The sequence below is a fragment of the Lycium barbarum genome, chromosome 4, assembly GCF_019175385.1.
Source record: "Lycium barbarum isolate Lr01 chromosome 4, ASM1917538v2, whole genome shotgun sequence".
Classification (NCBI taxonomy): Eukaryota; Viridiplantae; Streptophyta; class Magnoliopsida; order Solanales; family Solanaceae; genus Lycium; species Lycium barbarum.
This window is the reverse complement of record NC_083340.1, coordinates 143,677,494-143,693,764: the sequence shown is the minus strand read 5'-3', so window position 1 is coordinate 143,693,764 and position 16,271 is coordinate 143,677,494. Positions and strand designations below refer to the sequence as shown.

Below are 16,271 nucleotides of genomic sequence, written 5' to 3'. Positions count from 1 at the left end.
AGTGGACAGAGAAACGTATGAGAGATGAAAGAGAAATAGGAGTGGAAAAGGGAAGAAACCGTTTGAAGTGGGAGAGAGGCCGTAAAATGCGCTTGGTTGGTTGTAGCTATGGTATGTAAATAAAAAACCCATTTAGCTACGAATAGTTAATTAATTAAATAGTAGTTATCATCCATAAATAAGTCTTAGAAGTAGTTATGCTAGGTAAAAGTTCCTTAATAAATAGATGATTCATATTTTCTTGTGGGCTAATTATATCATCTTTATATTTAGCTAATTTGGTAAGAGTTTACCAAGTAGAGCTATGATTCGTTATTTAACGCACCTTGATCCAGTGCAAGTAATCTTTGGGCGGGTCAATGACCTGTCGTTTAGTAACTCAAGTTATTTTGACTTGCATGATCCAACCATTTGATATCCCTAATTTGTGCGGTAATATTTCTTGAGAAGAAAAGCACAGTAGGGAAGTGTTTGTTCATATTATGAACTGTGGAGAAAGCCAGAAATGCAAATTTGGGTCTTACTCGTTATTGTCCGTGTTATTACTTTGGTGTGTGAATGCCGACGCAATATTTTATTGTTAAACTCCGTTACAATCAAACAAATCATCATCATCAGCTTCTAGCACATAATTACCACCACTTACTACTTCCACCATGGACAACTACTATTGCCAACCATCATGACTAACCGTCTTGTTTTGCCACATTTGTGTAATTCAATGAGGCTAATTTAAAAAAAAAAACTGTCAGGAAAAATGACATTGTACTGAGAAAATAATATAATAACAACATGCTCAGTGTAATCCACGAGTGGGATCTTGGAGTGTGGTGTGTACGCAACCTTATCCCTACTTGGTGAAGATAGAAATGTTGTTTACGATAGACTCTCGACTCAAGTAAAACATATCAAAATTAGAAAAGAAAGTGAAGAGGTCATATAGAAATTAACGGAGAAAATAACAGTAACAACAATAAATAATACGATAAAAGAAGCAAAGGAAACAACAATTAATTATAAAAAAAATAAAATAGTAGGAGAATAATAATAATAATACTGTTACGCAAAACTAGACAAACTTGACTACCTTTCAACTTTCTATTCTAATTCTCAACTTTCAAACCCTCCAATCTAGATAAAATAATAAAGAAGATATTTTTCTTGGGGGAGGGGAGAATATGATGTGTAGACATTATTGCTCTACTCCATATAATCTTTATTTAGAAGTAAAAATAGTGATGAGTATCAAGAAGATAATACGTAATACAGCATCTTTTAACGAATCAATGATTCAGTATACCAACAGAATCACTAGACAAACTATACTTTTTAATTTATTCCCACCTTAGCTTTGCCTGAAAGCTATTAGATCTTCCAAGTGTCATCATATACTTCATTTGTATTTATATTCTTTATTCCCTTCTTCTTACCAACTACCCCTTTTGGCCTTTTTAATATTCTTATTCCATGCTTTGGCCTTCATTCTTTTAGACAGAGACTACAATTCTGGCCATGGGGATTTGCAATTTCCTTAGAAATACGGTAATGTTAAAATAGTTTTTATCCAGCTTGAACGAGACACACTAATCACTACTCCTCTTCTTTCACTTTTACTTATCCACTTTTAACTTTACATGTCCTTTAAGAAATAATAAATGAAGTATGTATTTTATCATAATACCCATATTAATTGGTATATAGTCTCATTGAACTTGAAGATTGATTTAAAAATGAGTAATTAGTGTTAAACTTAAAGGTGAAGCAAGAAAAAAAAGTTTTTCTTTTCTTGATAGGCTAAATGGACAAGTAAAAGTAAAAATTTATTTTTAGTATAGTAGACAAGTAAAAGTGAACGGAGGGGTACAATTCTTCAAAATATATTATTAAACGTGATGATTAGTGCTTATTCTTTTTGCACTTTACTTCATTTCTTGTTTCTCTAATAAAATGATAGTACTGTATCTCATTGCCAGATGGAGATACTCTTAACACAATTCTTTACGATATAATCGGGTTTTTATTTTTGTATAATTGGTATTCAATAGTTACTGGTCTGACTAATTCAGTAAAAATAGCATCCACTCACCACTTTCCTGCCCATCTTTGAGAAATAGTTACTGGAGTTTTAAATTTTAAAATTATTTTTCAATTATGAGGGCTATTAGTGAATTTTACTGCACAATTTAAGCCATGGTTGCGACAGGAAAGCGCTCCTCACCAGCTATTAGGGATTTCTTCATTCCTAGACTCGTGTTAGAGAAACTATTTCTATTGGTCTATTACTATTATTAGTATTAGACAGTACGACTATTTCCAGTATGGAATGAGTCAATCATCTATTTTGGAGATCTGATTGAACTAAAATTTGATATTGGGATGAATTGAGATAGTATTTTGTAAATAAATAATCATCTCGAATATATTAACCTTTTTCTTTAAATATTCCGATCCGCCGGAAAGACAAAAAAAAAAAAGATCTTGTTTTTCTTCAATAATTTTTATCACTCGTGGTCCTCTCCGTAGAATTCGAACCCAAATGAAGTTTTAGAGATAGAATTTAAATGTGGCGACATGAACGATGAAAATTTTATAATTATCCCTAACATTTTGAAATATTATTTTTTGTTTTATGTAGTATGTTTGGAGGAGAGTTAGTATAATGGGGTATGTGCGATTTATGACCTATCGATCATTAATATACGTGACCTACTCACAGGCTGTCATTTGAGGCTGTAAATAAATGACTAACTAATTATATACATTTTTGTATATAATAAGTACACTTAGTCAAGCAACACACTAATCAACAACCATTCATATCAAACGCCAAGAAATTGAGTAGATGTGATGTGAGAATTTCCCTAAAAAACAAAGCCATGTGAATATAATGTTGATTTGGACCCCATTTCCAATTACTTCCATTAAATTGTGGGTTTTATGCTTTGCCATATAATGATTCGTTAAGAGTGTAGAAAATGATAGCTACAATGACATTATTGTTTCTTTTTTCTCACTCGGCATTAATATGGGGCTCTGATTAATTCGGTTTTGCGCCGCGTAAGGTTTATTAAAGTCAGAAGCACTCTTTATCAATTTTTTTTTTCATATTCAGAACTTAAACCCGAAATCTCTAATTAAGGATGAATGAAATCTATCCATCCAACCACAATACTTAATGGTACAAGAATATATTGTTGCCCCTTATTCTCTGTTATTTATTCTTTCTTAATATGCCTAAGTCTTTGTTTTTCACTTGATTGGAATTGGAATGAAAACTATTTTCATGCTAATATCAAATGGTATATGCTTTTTTGTGCTTTGAAAAGGATTCAAATGACGTTGAACATACTCAAGAGGTGGATTAATCTGAAGTTTATAGGTTTTACAACGATCTCAAGTCAATACAACAATAATACCGGCTCACAATCGAATATTTAGATATTTAACGGATTTCGTTAAGAGTTCACGTGAATCGATAAACGATGTTCTAGATCTACCCTGATCCAACTATGAGAAATATATTGAAATCTTTTTTTTCGTGTGTTGGTCGAATATAATCAAAGGGGTAAAGTCCCTATGATGTTGACCAAAAATAAGAATATGAAAACGTAATTGAAAGAGAACGGTTGGTGAAAAGAGTATACTATAGATAAAGACAAGAAGTTAATACAAACAACAAAAAGAAAAACAAACTAAAAGGGTCCGGCTCTATTAAAGTGGGTAAATAATTGCATCTATCTCAAATTATACTAATTCATTTATAATTTAGTAATTAAATTAATATGTAACACAAAGATGTGACACGTTTATTGATCGATTTGCTGTGAATTAAGTGGAGGTTAAAGACTACTCAAGAACTCACCACCTCCACAATATATAACAAGAATAAGAATAAAGTGGAAATGCATATGATGACAGAAACTCATCATCATAAGTCATACTGAATTTTTAAAAGGTAGAGAAGTAGAAGACAACTTTGCCAAAAAAAAAAAAAAAGATGCATAATAAGGAAAAGAAAAGAATATTTAAATTTCTCTTTTTATCATTAATAATAAATTTTTACAGCCACAAAATATTATGAGTAGTATTTTTAAATTAAATATTTTTTTATACTCCGTGCCTGGTCAAAGAATTAATATAAATTAAAATGGAAAATTCATTATTTATTAACCCATGAGATTGTGAGCTTTTTTATATGTGGAGGGATTCGGGATTTTATTTTTCAACGCCTATTTATAAATAAAGGGTTAACAATGGGGGTGGAAGAGAGTGGTGAAATTATGTATATCAAGAAATTTCTTATCTCTATGCTTTGTAAGTATAATTTTTATATGCACAATATAAATTTTCGATGAAAGATGTTCAATTGACTGCCCTTCACGGTATATGACTACGTCACTAATTGAAAAGAAAAGAATGATTGTAATAGGTAGGGAAAAGAGAACGGTCGAGACTAGTTTAAGTTTTTAAGTCAACAACAACAATAATCCAGTGTAATTTCACAAGTGGGGTCTGATAAGGTTAGAGTGTACACAGACCTTTTCCCTATCCTTGAGAAGGTAGAGAGGTTGTTTCCGATAGACTCTCGGCTCAAAGAAAAAGAAGACAGTAGCAACAAGCAGAAAAAACAAGATACTAATCTAAGAAATCTAATAATACAATAATCGAAGCTAAAGAAACAATAGGTAGTAATAGAAATCTAAGCATACAAAAATACAAGAATAATACTAATGCTCCGAGAATGGAAATGAAATACGTCCGACTACCTACTCATTCTCAACCTCCACACACTCCTATCATATGTCTTCGGTAAGCTGAAGTTATGTCATGTCCTGCCTAAACTATATTTTTGAATTTATAGCTATGTCTTTATAACAATATACAGTCAAACCTCTCCATTTTTGGGGTATATACCATTAACCATGCGTTTAGATATGGTAAATTCTAACAATTGTCATGGTTAAAAGTCTAAGTGGAGATTGTTGGAATATATACTATTAACCATGTGTTTGGATATAATATTTATTATAGAACAATTATTTATTCAATTTTTAATAAAGAGTTAAATAGATCATGTACTAGTATGTGTCCTTTACTTATATAGTAGATGATTTAGTGTACAGAGTTTAGCCTTTACACGGAAGATTAAATCATCGGTTCTTATAAGTATAAAGTTTATGTTCACAATCTAAGATGGAATTTGGACAAAGCCATGATTGTAGCACAAGATTAATATAATGTATCTTCATTATGAGAACGGTATAATTCCATCTTCTTGTGCTAATATATTTTATATGTATTGAACGGACTAAGTAGAGATAAGTGTTTTTGTACTGAATATATAAAATAAATTCTCTAGTTCATTAAATGTACTTATACTCTTAATCTTGATATAATTATTATGATCAATGTGATTTGTTCATTATTTTTATTTATTAAAAGGTACGACTCAATTGCGGGTCTACGTATTCCTGGTAAATTGGATAATGGCAAAATACATTTGTGAAATAATAATTAGTTGATAGACTTCATTGTCTCGATTTTGAGATTGATGATACCCCTTTATGAATGCTTATAAGTCTCATTTGAAAATCCTGCAGGTGGATTTGGTATCCGTCACATGATATAAGTTAAGCGAAAATATAAAGGATTCAATTAGTCAATGAATTAAATTATCAGTAATTTAATTTAATTGATTGGTAGCTGTAATCCTAACATGGGGAGTTAAATAAGATTTAATGAAAATTTTCGAAATTGAACTGAGGACTGCAGTACGATTTTTTAGTGGAATAATTCGTAATTTATTATGGTAGGATTAATTCAGATATTTTGAATTAATTCTGTAATAGGAAGCCTCGTTAATTAAATTTTATGGTCCCTACTGTGCCTGAATAATAAAGAATTAAATGAAATATTATTTCTTGGTGGAAAATAAGACCCAACAGGTTTTGGAAAAGGGTGAAAAATAGTTATAAAATAGGGGTCTTATTCCATAAGGAGGCCAATGGGTTTTACAAGTTTCTACACTTTTTCCATTGAAATTCGCCCACACGAATTTCACAAATTTTGGTATTATTCGGGTTACACAGCAAAAGACTATGGAACTGAAGGATGACGATCTCGTGAATGGTGTGCGTTCGTGGTTGAAGATTCGATTCTTAGTCGCGGTCACGCTTCAAGAGATAAGTATCAATTTTATGTTTGATTAATATCTTGATTATGTGTTGTCTATATAGCATGCAAGTTCGATCCTGACTATTTGCTTCCACTGCGTATAGGTGTGTTCCATCATCTGTAACAACATCGTTGGGTCCGAAATTTTTTGACTATTATGCATCTATAATAGCATTAACATTTAAATAATATTTCGTTGTTATAGGCAAAAATGATGCATAAAATCTAATTTTTCATTTTTAATTCTCAAATTTTAAGCTTAATCACACTTATAATGAAGGAAAATTTTTTAATGATGAAATTGGGAATATACATGTGATATTTTTTAACATAAATAGTGTATTAAAGGATCAAATATTTGATCAAAATCTCCACACTTATTATTGCTAAACATAGATATTCTATCGTTATAAAGATAGTTAATTATTATATTACCAAAAAAAGAAGATAGCTGTTATATGGGGGGCAATTTTACAAAGAGCGTACTGTTATTAAGTTGGTTGTTGTTGTTATAGGTGAAATGTTTTTATAGAGAAGTAAAATATAATATAAAAAATCGGTTTAAAAAAAACTTGATTGTTATAGAGAGGTTTTGTTATATGCGGATGCCGTTATAGAGAGATCTGACTCAAGGGCGGATCTAACCTATTAAGTGGAGGTTCAATTGAACCCCCAACTTTCGACACGGAGTATAAATTTATGTGTAAAAAATTATTAAAATTGTATATATAGTTGATATGAACCCATAACTTCTAAAATATAATGAATTCAATACTAAAATTCTGAAGATTGAACCCACAAAATCTAAATCCTAAATCCGCTTCTGATCTGACCGTGTATTTAGACTTACTATAAATATCTATATATAAATATACAGTACTAACCGAAGACAGTTACAACAAATGACCCACAAAATGGGGTGATTGTTAGGTAGAGTCACGTGTGATGTTTGGACGAACACTAAATGAAAACACAGATGTAAATGAAGGTAGGGTTTTTATTGAAAGTACTGTCGATAAAAAATCTACTTTAGGCTCTCATATTTTTTAAACGCATAAACATCGAGTATGAATAAATATTTAAGTTTTAGTTTGGTGACTCGAACTCGAACATCTATAATTTAGGAGCAACATTCACATTGATCTATATGTTGTGCTCATTCAGACCTTCATCATTTAAATCGTTTCGTATTTGCCCTTGATTTTTAATGGAACTCAAACGTGAATTGGATAGATTTTATGTGTTAAAATATTTTATGAAAAAGATTTCACTCCTCTGCTTGTAACTATAGTTTAAAATTACCTTTCGTTATAATTCATGGCGAACCTTTATCAGTATCGAGAAGTTACGAGACGATTAAACACAAAATACAACAGAGAATAAAATTAAAATGTTTTTTATAGTAAAATAACAATTTGAACCCTATTCCCTGTAACTTATTGTCACTCTATTCTGTGGCCACAAATAGCTAAATAGATTCGACGACCATAAAGAACATTTTTTCAAAATGCTCTTGGAATTTTTTTTTCATTCAAAAATTGAGTCCATGGATTGTTACACCAATTTGGTTAAAAAAAATTCTTGAATTAGACCACGAGGGCCTCAACATTAAACAACCTCACATATAATCGGAGCTATAATTCTTAGCTCGGTAAAATTCATTAACTTCAATTATATATATACTACTTAAGGATGAGGTGAAATGATAAAAGTTTCTTCTTTCTTAGTTAAAAATTTCTAATTTAAAAATAGAATCGTCTACAAAAGGGAGCGATAAAATTTCTATACTCGATAACGTAAAATTTAAATTAATCGAGCCAGTAAATTATGAACACATTGTGTTCGAAGAAAAGGAAAAGACAGATTTTAGGGGAAGGGTGACACAAAAGGAGGAATGACAATTGAGGAACCCATGAGAATCCTGAAATTCTGACAATCCCACTTTAATTTGTAATCCCAGTATGTGAATGTGAGAAAAAAAATATTCTCAAAGGTTGCAAATACAAATGGGGAAGTGTGTAATGAAGATTAAAGAATACCATTAAAATGATTAAACAAACCAAATGAGTTTGAAATTTGAATCCAATTAGCTAATTGATAACGGGATCTACTACTATTACTTTTCTCTAAATTAATTAATGACAGAGACCTCCAATTTAGGACTGAATTTAAGCTACTTCCCCTTCATCAAAGGAAGACTTAATTAATTTGGTCATTTTTTTCCAACTGCGCCGAAAATAGACATAGATCAATTTTTAAGTCCTTTTGTAAGAATGAGTGTGAATTTAGTCTTTTTGAAAAAAAAAAGTTTGAATTTAGTATAAGTTTGAAAAAAAAAAGTGTGAATTTAGTATAAGTATAGAGTTTAACTTTAACTTTTATAAATTGACAAAATAAAAGAATTTTTACACTATCTAATTACCTAAAGTAGATTTCAGATAATTATTTATAATAAGTGAAATTAGAAACTAGAAAAAGTTAATCCCTTCATCCCAAATTATGTGGCTTTTCGCTTCTTGAGATAAAAAATAAAATAAAAAAATCTTGCGATTCAAGTATGCGTACTTTAACCAATATTTTTTATATTTCTTTCATCATATTGACATGAAAAAAAAATTGTACTTTTCGTATCATTTTTTTAATATCTAAAATTTAATTTTAAAGTATTGAATCAACCTATTCAAACTAACTCTAGAAATGGAAAATCGAAACTTATTTTGGGAGAGGGTGTAATTTTTTTATTGTTTTGGTGGATCCAAAGGTCCAACTATTGACATCACACACGTTTTCAACAACTGTAAAGTATAGGAGCAAGACAAATTTTGTTTGAATCAAATGACCTTAATTCCAGCAAATAAGTCCGCAAACAAGAATCTTGACCCTTGAACTATGAGAGGTCAAAAAAATTAGCTTTCTTTTCCGGCTAAATACCCAGATAGACCCTTAAACTTGACATATTTTGTAAGATAGGCATATAAACTTACAAGGTGACCAGATAGACACTTAAACTTACTCAAAGTGTGTTTTTCAAGTTTTCCAGTTATTTTGAAAACAAAAACTATATTTTTCAAACACTCACAATTTTCATGGCCAAACAAGCCCTAAATATATCACAAAATATTTTTTTTTAAAATGCAAAAATACGGCAAACGCATATACATGAGACTATAAATGTGCACTTAAACCAATAAATACTCGCTAATCGCAATTTTACAGCTTTCAATTAACTCAATTTTTTTTTTACACTTGAATAATTAAAAAACAATAACTTTAACCAATAAAAATCCTTAAAAAAAGAAATTTCAAATTAAGAAAACTGTAAAGCCGAGAAGAAAATCCTTAAAAAAAGAAATTTCTTAATTTGAAATTTTGTTTTTAAGAATTTTTATTGGTTAAAGTTATTGTTTTTTAATTATTCAAGTGTAAAAAAAAACTGAATTAATTGAAAGCTGCAAAATTGCGATTAGCGAGTATTTATTGATTTAAGTGCACATTTATAGTCTCATGTATATGCGTTTGCCTTATTTTTGCATTTTAAAAAAAAAATATTTTATGATATATTTAGGGCTTGTTTGGCCATGAAAATTGTGAGTGTTTGAAAAATATAATTTTTGTTTTCAAAATAACTGGAAAACTTGAAAAATACACTTTGAGTAAGTTTAAGTGTCTATCTGGTCACCTTGTAAGTTTATATGCCTATCTTACAAAATATGTCAAGTTTAAGGGTCCATCTAGGTATTAAGCTTTCTTTTCCTAAAAAATGAAATCCAATTAGTGGTATCAATGAAGGTTTTTATTTTTTTCTAATAACAGTGATGTTCGAGCCAATTTATCCCATACCTTAGTTATTCCGATAATGTTACCTCCCACCAATAGAGGTAAATTACCTAGAGTTTTTTTTTTGTCTCCATTGAGCTTTGAACCCTAGTCGCTAAGATTTTCTTTTTTTATTAAATAAAAATCTAGAAAGCTAGTGACGCTCAGTTCAATACTAGTAGGTTAATAATAGACTTATCCCTCTACTCTTCTCCATTTAAATACATGATTTTTGTCTGCAACAAGATTTAAACCCGTAACGAGCGTCCCATCCTGATCTCTAAAATTTTCACCCATGTCTGCAACAAGATTCAAACCCGTAACGAGGGCCTTATACTGATCTCTAAAATTTTCACCCACTCCATCGACCGCACTTACTACAACAATGGGGTTCTTGTTTTTGTGCCAAAAGATTAGAGGACCACCACCAAGGCCAACAATTAACCACCAAAGGTAGCATAAATTGGTATTCAATGAAAGACAGCACATGTACTTCCAGCTTTAGCATTGATACACACCCAACAACCCAAAACTTTACTGAAATAAATGCAATTCATACACATTCAACACTTTGAAAAAGAAAAAAATTGTGGCAGTGCAAGATCAAGAAGAAACACATAGGTGAACACACATTAGAAATAGAAAGGAATACTCTGAATTCTGAGAATCAATACAAGTAAAAGAGAAAATGCTCATAATTATAACTATAATTTGGAAGAACCAAAAAAATTACAAAGAAGAAACCAAAGTATGATCAACTAAAAGCTAAAAAAGAAAAAGAAGCAGGATAATAATAACAATAAAACTCACAAAACAGAACCAGCTAACAGCAAGAACTGTAAAACTGGATTCTAGTTCAAGATTATGATCTCTATACATATACTTTCCTGCAAAGTTTCTAATCTTTTCTTTGCCAAATTTATTCTCTCCACAAGGTTCAAATCTATTCATCATAACAATTCAAAAATAAAATCTTTGGAGATAGAAATGTTTCTCCTCTTTACCTCCTCTTTCTTGATCACATATTGGCTCAATTTTGTTAATGGCTTGAAGAGTGAGGAAATAATAATTGTAGGAACAATTTGTGTGCTCTTGAGGATAAGTTAGTGGGATATTCTTGAAAAAAAAAATCAATAAAAGGGTGGTGGTGGTGGAGAAGCATAGGATACTCCTATTACTGGTGGCAATGGCCCTTCATATACTGGAGCTGGTGGTGGCGGTGATGGTGATGGTGGGGGCGGAGAATTGTAATAATAAACGGGTGGTGGTGGTGGTGGGCTCTCATAGATGATCGGTGGGGGCGGAGAATTATAGTGATAAACGGGTGGTGGTGGAGGAGAGGGTGATGGGGGTGGTTCTATGCATGGAGGGGGTGGGGGTGGGGGTTCTATACAAGGTACTGGGGAAGGAGGTGGAGGCGAATGAGGTGGCGGTGGTGGTGAAGAGTATACTGGTGGTGGTGGAGGAGGTGATGAGTATATGTATGCAGGTGGTGGTGGAGGTGGCGAATTTGGTGGAGGAGGTGGTGGTGAATTATAATAATAAGGCGAAGGGGGTGGAGGCGAGTGAGTAGGCGGTGGAGGTGGTGAATGTGGTGATGGAGGAGGTGGTGAATTTGGTGGCGGAGGTGGAGGTGATCGTACACAATAAGGTAATGGTGATGGTGATGGTGATGGTGGTGACATAATTGGTGGTGGTGGTGAATATACTGGTGGGGGTGGGGGAGGAGGTGAGGGTGGGGGTGGAGATGGTGGTGGAGGTGGTGGTGAATAAACGGGTGGGGGCGGGGGAGGTGGAGATGGTGGGGGAGGTGGTGGTGAATAAACGGGTGGGGGCGGGGGAGGAGGTGATGGTGGAGGTGGAGATGGTGGGGGTGGTGGAGGTGAATAAACGGGTGGAGGTGGGGGTGGAGGTGGGGGAGGAGGTGATGGTGGAGGAGGTGAGGGTGGTGGTGGTGAGGGTGGGGGCGGTGGAGGTGAATATATTGGTGGGGGTGGCAAAAAAACGGGTGGTGGAGGTGATGGTGAAGGAGGGATATAAACGGGTGGCGGGGGAGAAATAGGGACAACAACAGGCGGTGGAGGGGCAGGCAAGGGAGGCGAAAGCGGAGGAGGAGGTGGCAAGGCAGGAACAAACTTATGACACTTAAAAGCACTACAATGTATTCTCTTTGACAAAAACGCCTTACACTGTCCAGCAGACCGTTGAAGAGGTCTATTCGGCAAACAATTTCGTGTATCATCAAACTCATCCAACCCCAAACAAACAGGCGGTTCACCAGTAAAGAAATTATAAGAATAAGTAAAATTCTCAAGCTTCGGAAGTTGACAAATACTCTTTGGAATTGAACCTGATAGAAAATTATGTGCCACATTCAATTGCTCCAAATTAATCAATCCACCAAAACTCTCAGGCAAAGGTCCCATCAACTGATTGCCACTAACATCAAACACAGTCAAATTATCCAACATCCCAATCTCTGGTGGCATACAAGAACGCAACCCATTATTCATCAAAATAGCCTCATTTAAATTACTCATATTCCCAATACTTGCTGGTAGACAACCATGAAACCTGTTATTCGCCAAAACTATAACAGAAACAGGTGAATTCCCAAAATTGTCTGGTAACTCAAAGGCAAACCTGTTATGGTTGATAAAAATAGCATCTAATGGCTTATCAAAGAGTTGTGAAGGTACATTACCTTCAAACTCATTAAACCTTATATCCAAGAATATCAACTTTGGTAAACTCAAAACAACATAAGGAAACTTCCCAGCAAACCTGTTGTTACTTAGATCCAACTCAAATAATATCTTCAAGTTCTTGAATTTTCTAGGTACTGTCCCACAAAACCGATTTGAATTAATATGGAAAATACCAAGATCTGTAAGTAACCCAAGTTCTTCTGGAAGGTAACCAGCAATGTCACCATGGTTAAGATCAATAGCAGCAACTGTACGGATTTTAGGATTATCTAATGCTGGAGCACAGAATATTCCAGTGTAGCTGCACACATTGGATCCCACCCAATTAACAGTGATATTAAAGGGATCTGAAATGATAGCTTGTTTCCATGCTTGTAAAGCAATATAAGCATTCTTGATTCTATCATTCTCAAAGACCAAAGAAGGGTCAATTGTTACAAGTTCACCTCTATCACCAAACTCATCTCTGTAGTATAAGAGTTGTCTGTGTTTGATATACTGAGCTTCAGTATCAGTTAAAGGACCATTTTCAGAAACTGTAAACTCAGCATTTGTGTGTACTGAACACAATAAAGAGAAGCTAAAAAAGAAGAGAAAATATAGAGAAGAAATGGGTGTTTGTTTTTTCTCCTTCATCTCACATCAGTCATCTGAAAATCAAGAATGCTTGTTTTTTTTTTTCCTGTTTTTTTTTTTTTTGTTTAAATATTGAATCTTTAAGCAAATGTGAGATGAAAGAAGAGATTTAGGAAATGGGGTTTTTGTATTTTGATTTTTTTTGCTTAAAGATTGAGTCTTTAAGCAAATGTAAGATGAAAGAAGTGGAGAAAAAATGGATTTTTTTGAGATCTGAGGGATATGAGGAGAGAGATATGCTGAATTTATTTGGCTTTGAGATTTTTGGTGTGTGTGTGAATATGAATGAAAGAGAAATGAAATTTCCAACATATAAAAAAGGACAGCTAAATCACAGCTCAAAGCCCACTATTCTCTCACTTTCTCTATTACAAATAGCTGTTAGCTGGCTATACATTCTCCCACTTCTTTATTCTTTTATAACCATAAATTTAGGGGTTTTGAAATAATTTAGAATTAACACAATTAAGTCAATCATTAAGAACAAATAAATTTAATTAACAAAAAGAAGAAAGCTTTTAGAGATGAAATTAGAATTAGTCTTAACTACAACACGTATGTTATATTGAATTTGAATACTGTTCCCTTCGGTTCATATTATATTGTGGTTTTAACTTTTACATCTAATTCTAAATAAATAATTTATACATAATAAAGAAGTGATTAATTTTTCTTTCAAATTTACCTTTATTTACATAAGTGACTTTTACATAATCAGAAAATCATATTAAGTAGGTATATTAAAGATAATTTAGTGAAAACATGGAGTCCGGAACTATAATACCCCTAGAAAAAACATTTTGAACCAAAATACCCCAATAAAAAAAAGAGTTACAAAACTACCTATAGCGCAGTAGTTTACTGCGCTATAGCACTAACGGAGACGGAGCCGTTAACTGCTATAGCGCAGTAATTTACTAAGCTAGCGCAGTAAATTACTGCGCTATAGTGCGTTTGTTTTTTTTTTTTTCCAGCCCTTTTAGTTAACCCTTCTTCCATTACACTTTTTAACGTATTTTGACCATAGATTAATTATGCTTCGCGACCCCGAAACATCAATATTTTATATAGAACCCTACTTATTTTTGTGCGATTAATAAGGTAGGATCAATACATCAAGGATACGCAAAAGTTCGGATGGCCGTTTTAGTGGCTGAAAAGTGCTCGAACGCCATTTTCGTTTGAAGGTTCGGCGACATTATCTTGAAGTTCTTTGCGAATACTTAAACTTGTTCATCAATAATTAATCAAAAGTTTCTCAAAATGACAGCATTCATACAAAAAAAAAAAACTTAATTAAATTGCACCATTCATTCATAACCTTGAGTAGATGAAAATACTTAACATACTAATATTCTTCAAAATAACAGCATAATCATACAATCATCAAAGTAAGAAAAAATCTTAAAAAACATTCATCAATTAATGCCCTTGAGTTGATCTTCCCCCACCATCGCTAGATGTGCCACCACCACTAGAGGTACTTCCACCACGAAAGTTTCCTCCACCACGAGAGGTACTTCCACCGCGAGATGTAGTTTGACCACCATGTTGTAAGGGACACTTGCGCTTATCATGACCAACATAATTGCAAAATGAGCATTTTCGAGTGTATCTCCCGGTGGAACATCCATTTCATTATGAATACGCGAGTATGCATTCTTTCTGAATTTACGGATAAATGCTTTATTTGCGACCATTGAAAATGGATCCGGTGGCCAATAACCCTCACTGCCAAGTGGGTAGAACCTTCCAGCATATGTTCTTGCATAATTTTCAACTGTGTATTCCTCAGCCATGTACGAGGAGGCGTTCTTTCCCATTGTGATGAAACACTTGAAGGCATGAGAACATGACATGTGATATGATTGCCACTTGCCGCATGTGCATGTTCTTGGAATCTCACAAATTGTGTGGACGTTACCTCATTTACCTTGGTGTACACTTGTTGTGAGTTCAAATATGCGCTCTGCAGGGTTGTACTCCATCCGGTCATGTTTCTAAGCCTTATATTTGTGGTGCTCGAACAGTTTTGACGGTTTTGGAAACCATCTTAGACCTTCTGTTGCATATGCTTTGGCCTCTTTTGATCTAGTGACGAACCACTCCACAACCTGCTTAAATGTCATTCTCACCATTGCGGTGACAGGTAGTCCGCGTGCAGATTTTAACAAACCATTGAATAACTTAGAGCTATTTGTTGTCAGCATACCCCATCGCCTACCTTCATCCTGGTGTAATGTCCATTTGTCTTTATCAATTGCATTCAACCAGTGGAAGGCTTTCTCATTCGCCCGCCTAATAATGCCCATCTGCAGGTTAAACTTCTTCTCCTGATGCTCTGTTGCAGCCGCCCACATCCAATTGTAAAGTGCTGGGATTCGATATGCCTTTTGGAAGTTTGCCTTCAAATGCCTTAAACAATAACGATGGTAGGCAAAGGGTGGCTGTCACCCCTGCAAATTGAACATATTGTGCAATATGCCAGCATTTCTGTCTGATATCACACAGATTCCCATGCGATCTTTAATAACGTGTTGCCTTAAGTAGTACAAAAACATACCCCACGTACTAATGCTCTTATTAGCTGCAATTACAAAAGCTAGAGGGAATATAGCTCCATTTGCATCCATTCCAACTGCTATTAGCAGCTTTATGGCATACTTCTCATACACATGTGTTCCATCTATTGATATTACAGGCCGACAATGAGCAAAACCATCAATGCATGGTTTGAATGCCCAAAACACAAAATATTACCGGGCACACCAGGTTTCGATTTGAGCTTCCATTCAACAACAGTACCATGATTGAAATGTTGTAGAGCCGCCATGTATCTCTACAACTTCTTGAAAGAGCCCTCCCAATTGTCGTAGACTATCTCATGTGCACGCCTACGCCCAAGATACGTCTTCCTCCTAGTAACAGTTTTGCTAT

General features: G+C 33.6%; 1 protein-coding gene across 1 annotated transcript; it reads right to left on the bottom strand.

Moving 5' to 3' along the window:
• Window positions 1-10,663: 10,663 nt before the first annotated feature.
• On the bottom strand, window positions 10,664-13,703 carry LOC132636774 (leucine-rich repeat extensin-like protein 4). Its single transcript, XM_060353797.1, has one exon. The coding sequence runs from the start codon at window positions 13,332-13,334 to the stop codon at window positions 11,121-11,123; it is 2,214 nt and encodes a 737-aa protein (XP_060209780.1). The 5' UTR covers window positions 13,335-13,703; the 3' UTR covers window positions 10,664-11,120.
• Window positions 13,704-16,271: the final 2,568 nt, after the last annotated feature.

Bases quoted from the DNA above. Each gene is read 5' to 3' on its own strand.
- LOC132636774 (XM_060353797.1), bottom strand. From the start codon at position 13,334: ATGAAGGAGAAAAAACAAACACCCATTTCTTCTCTATATTTTCTCTTC.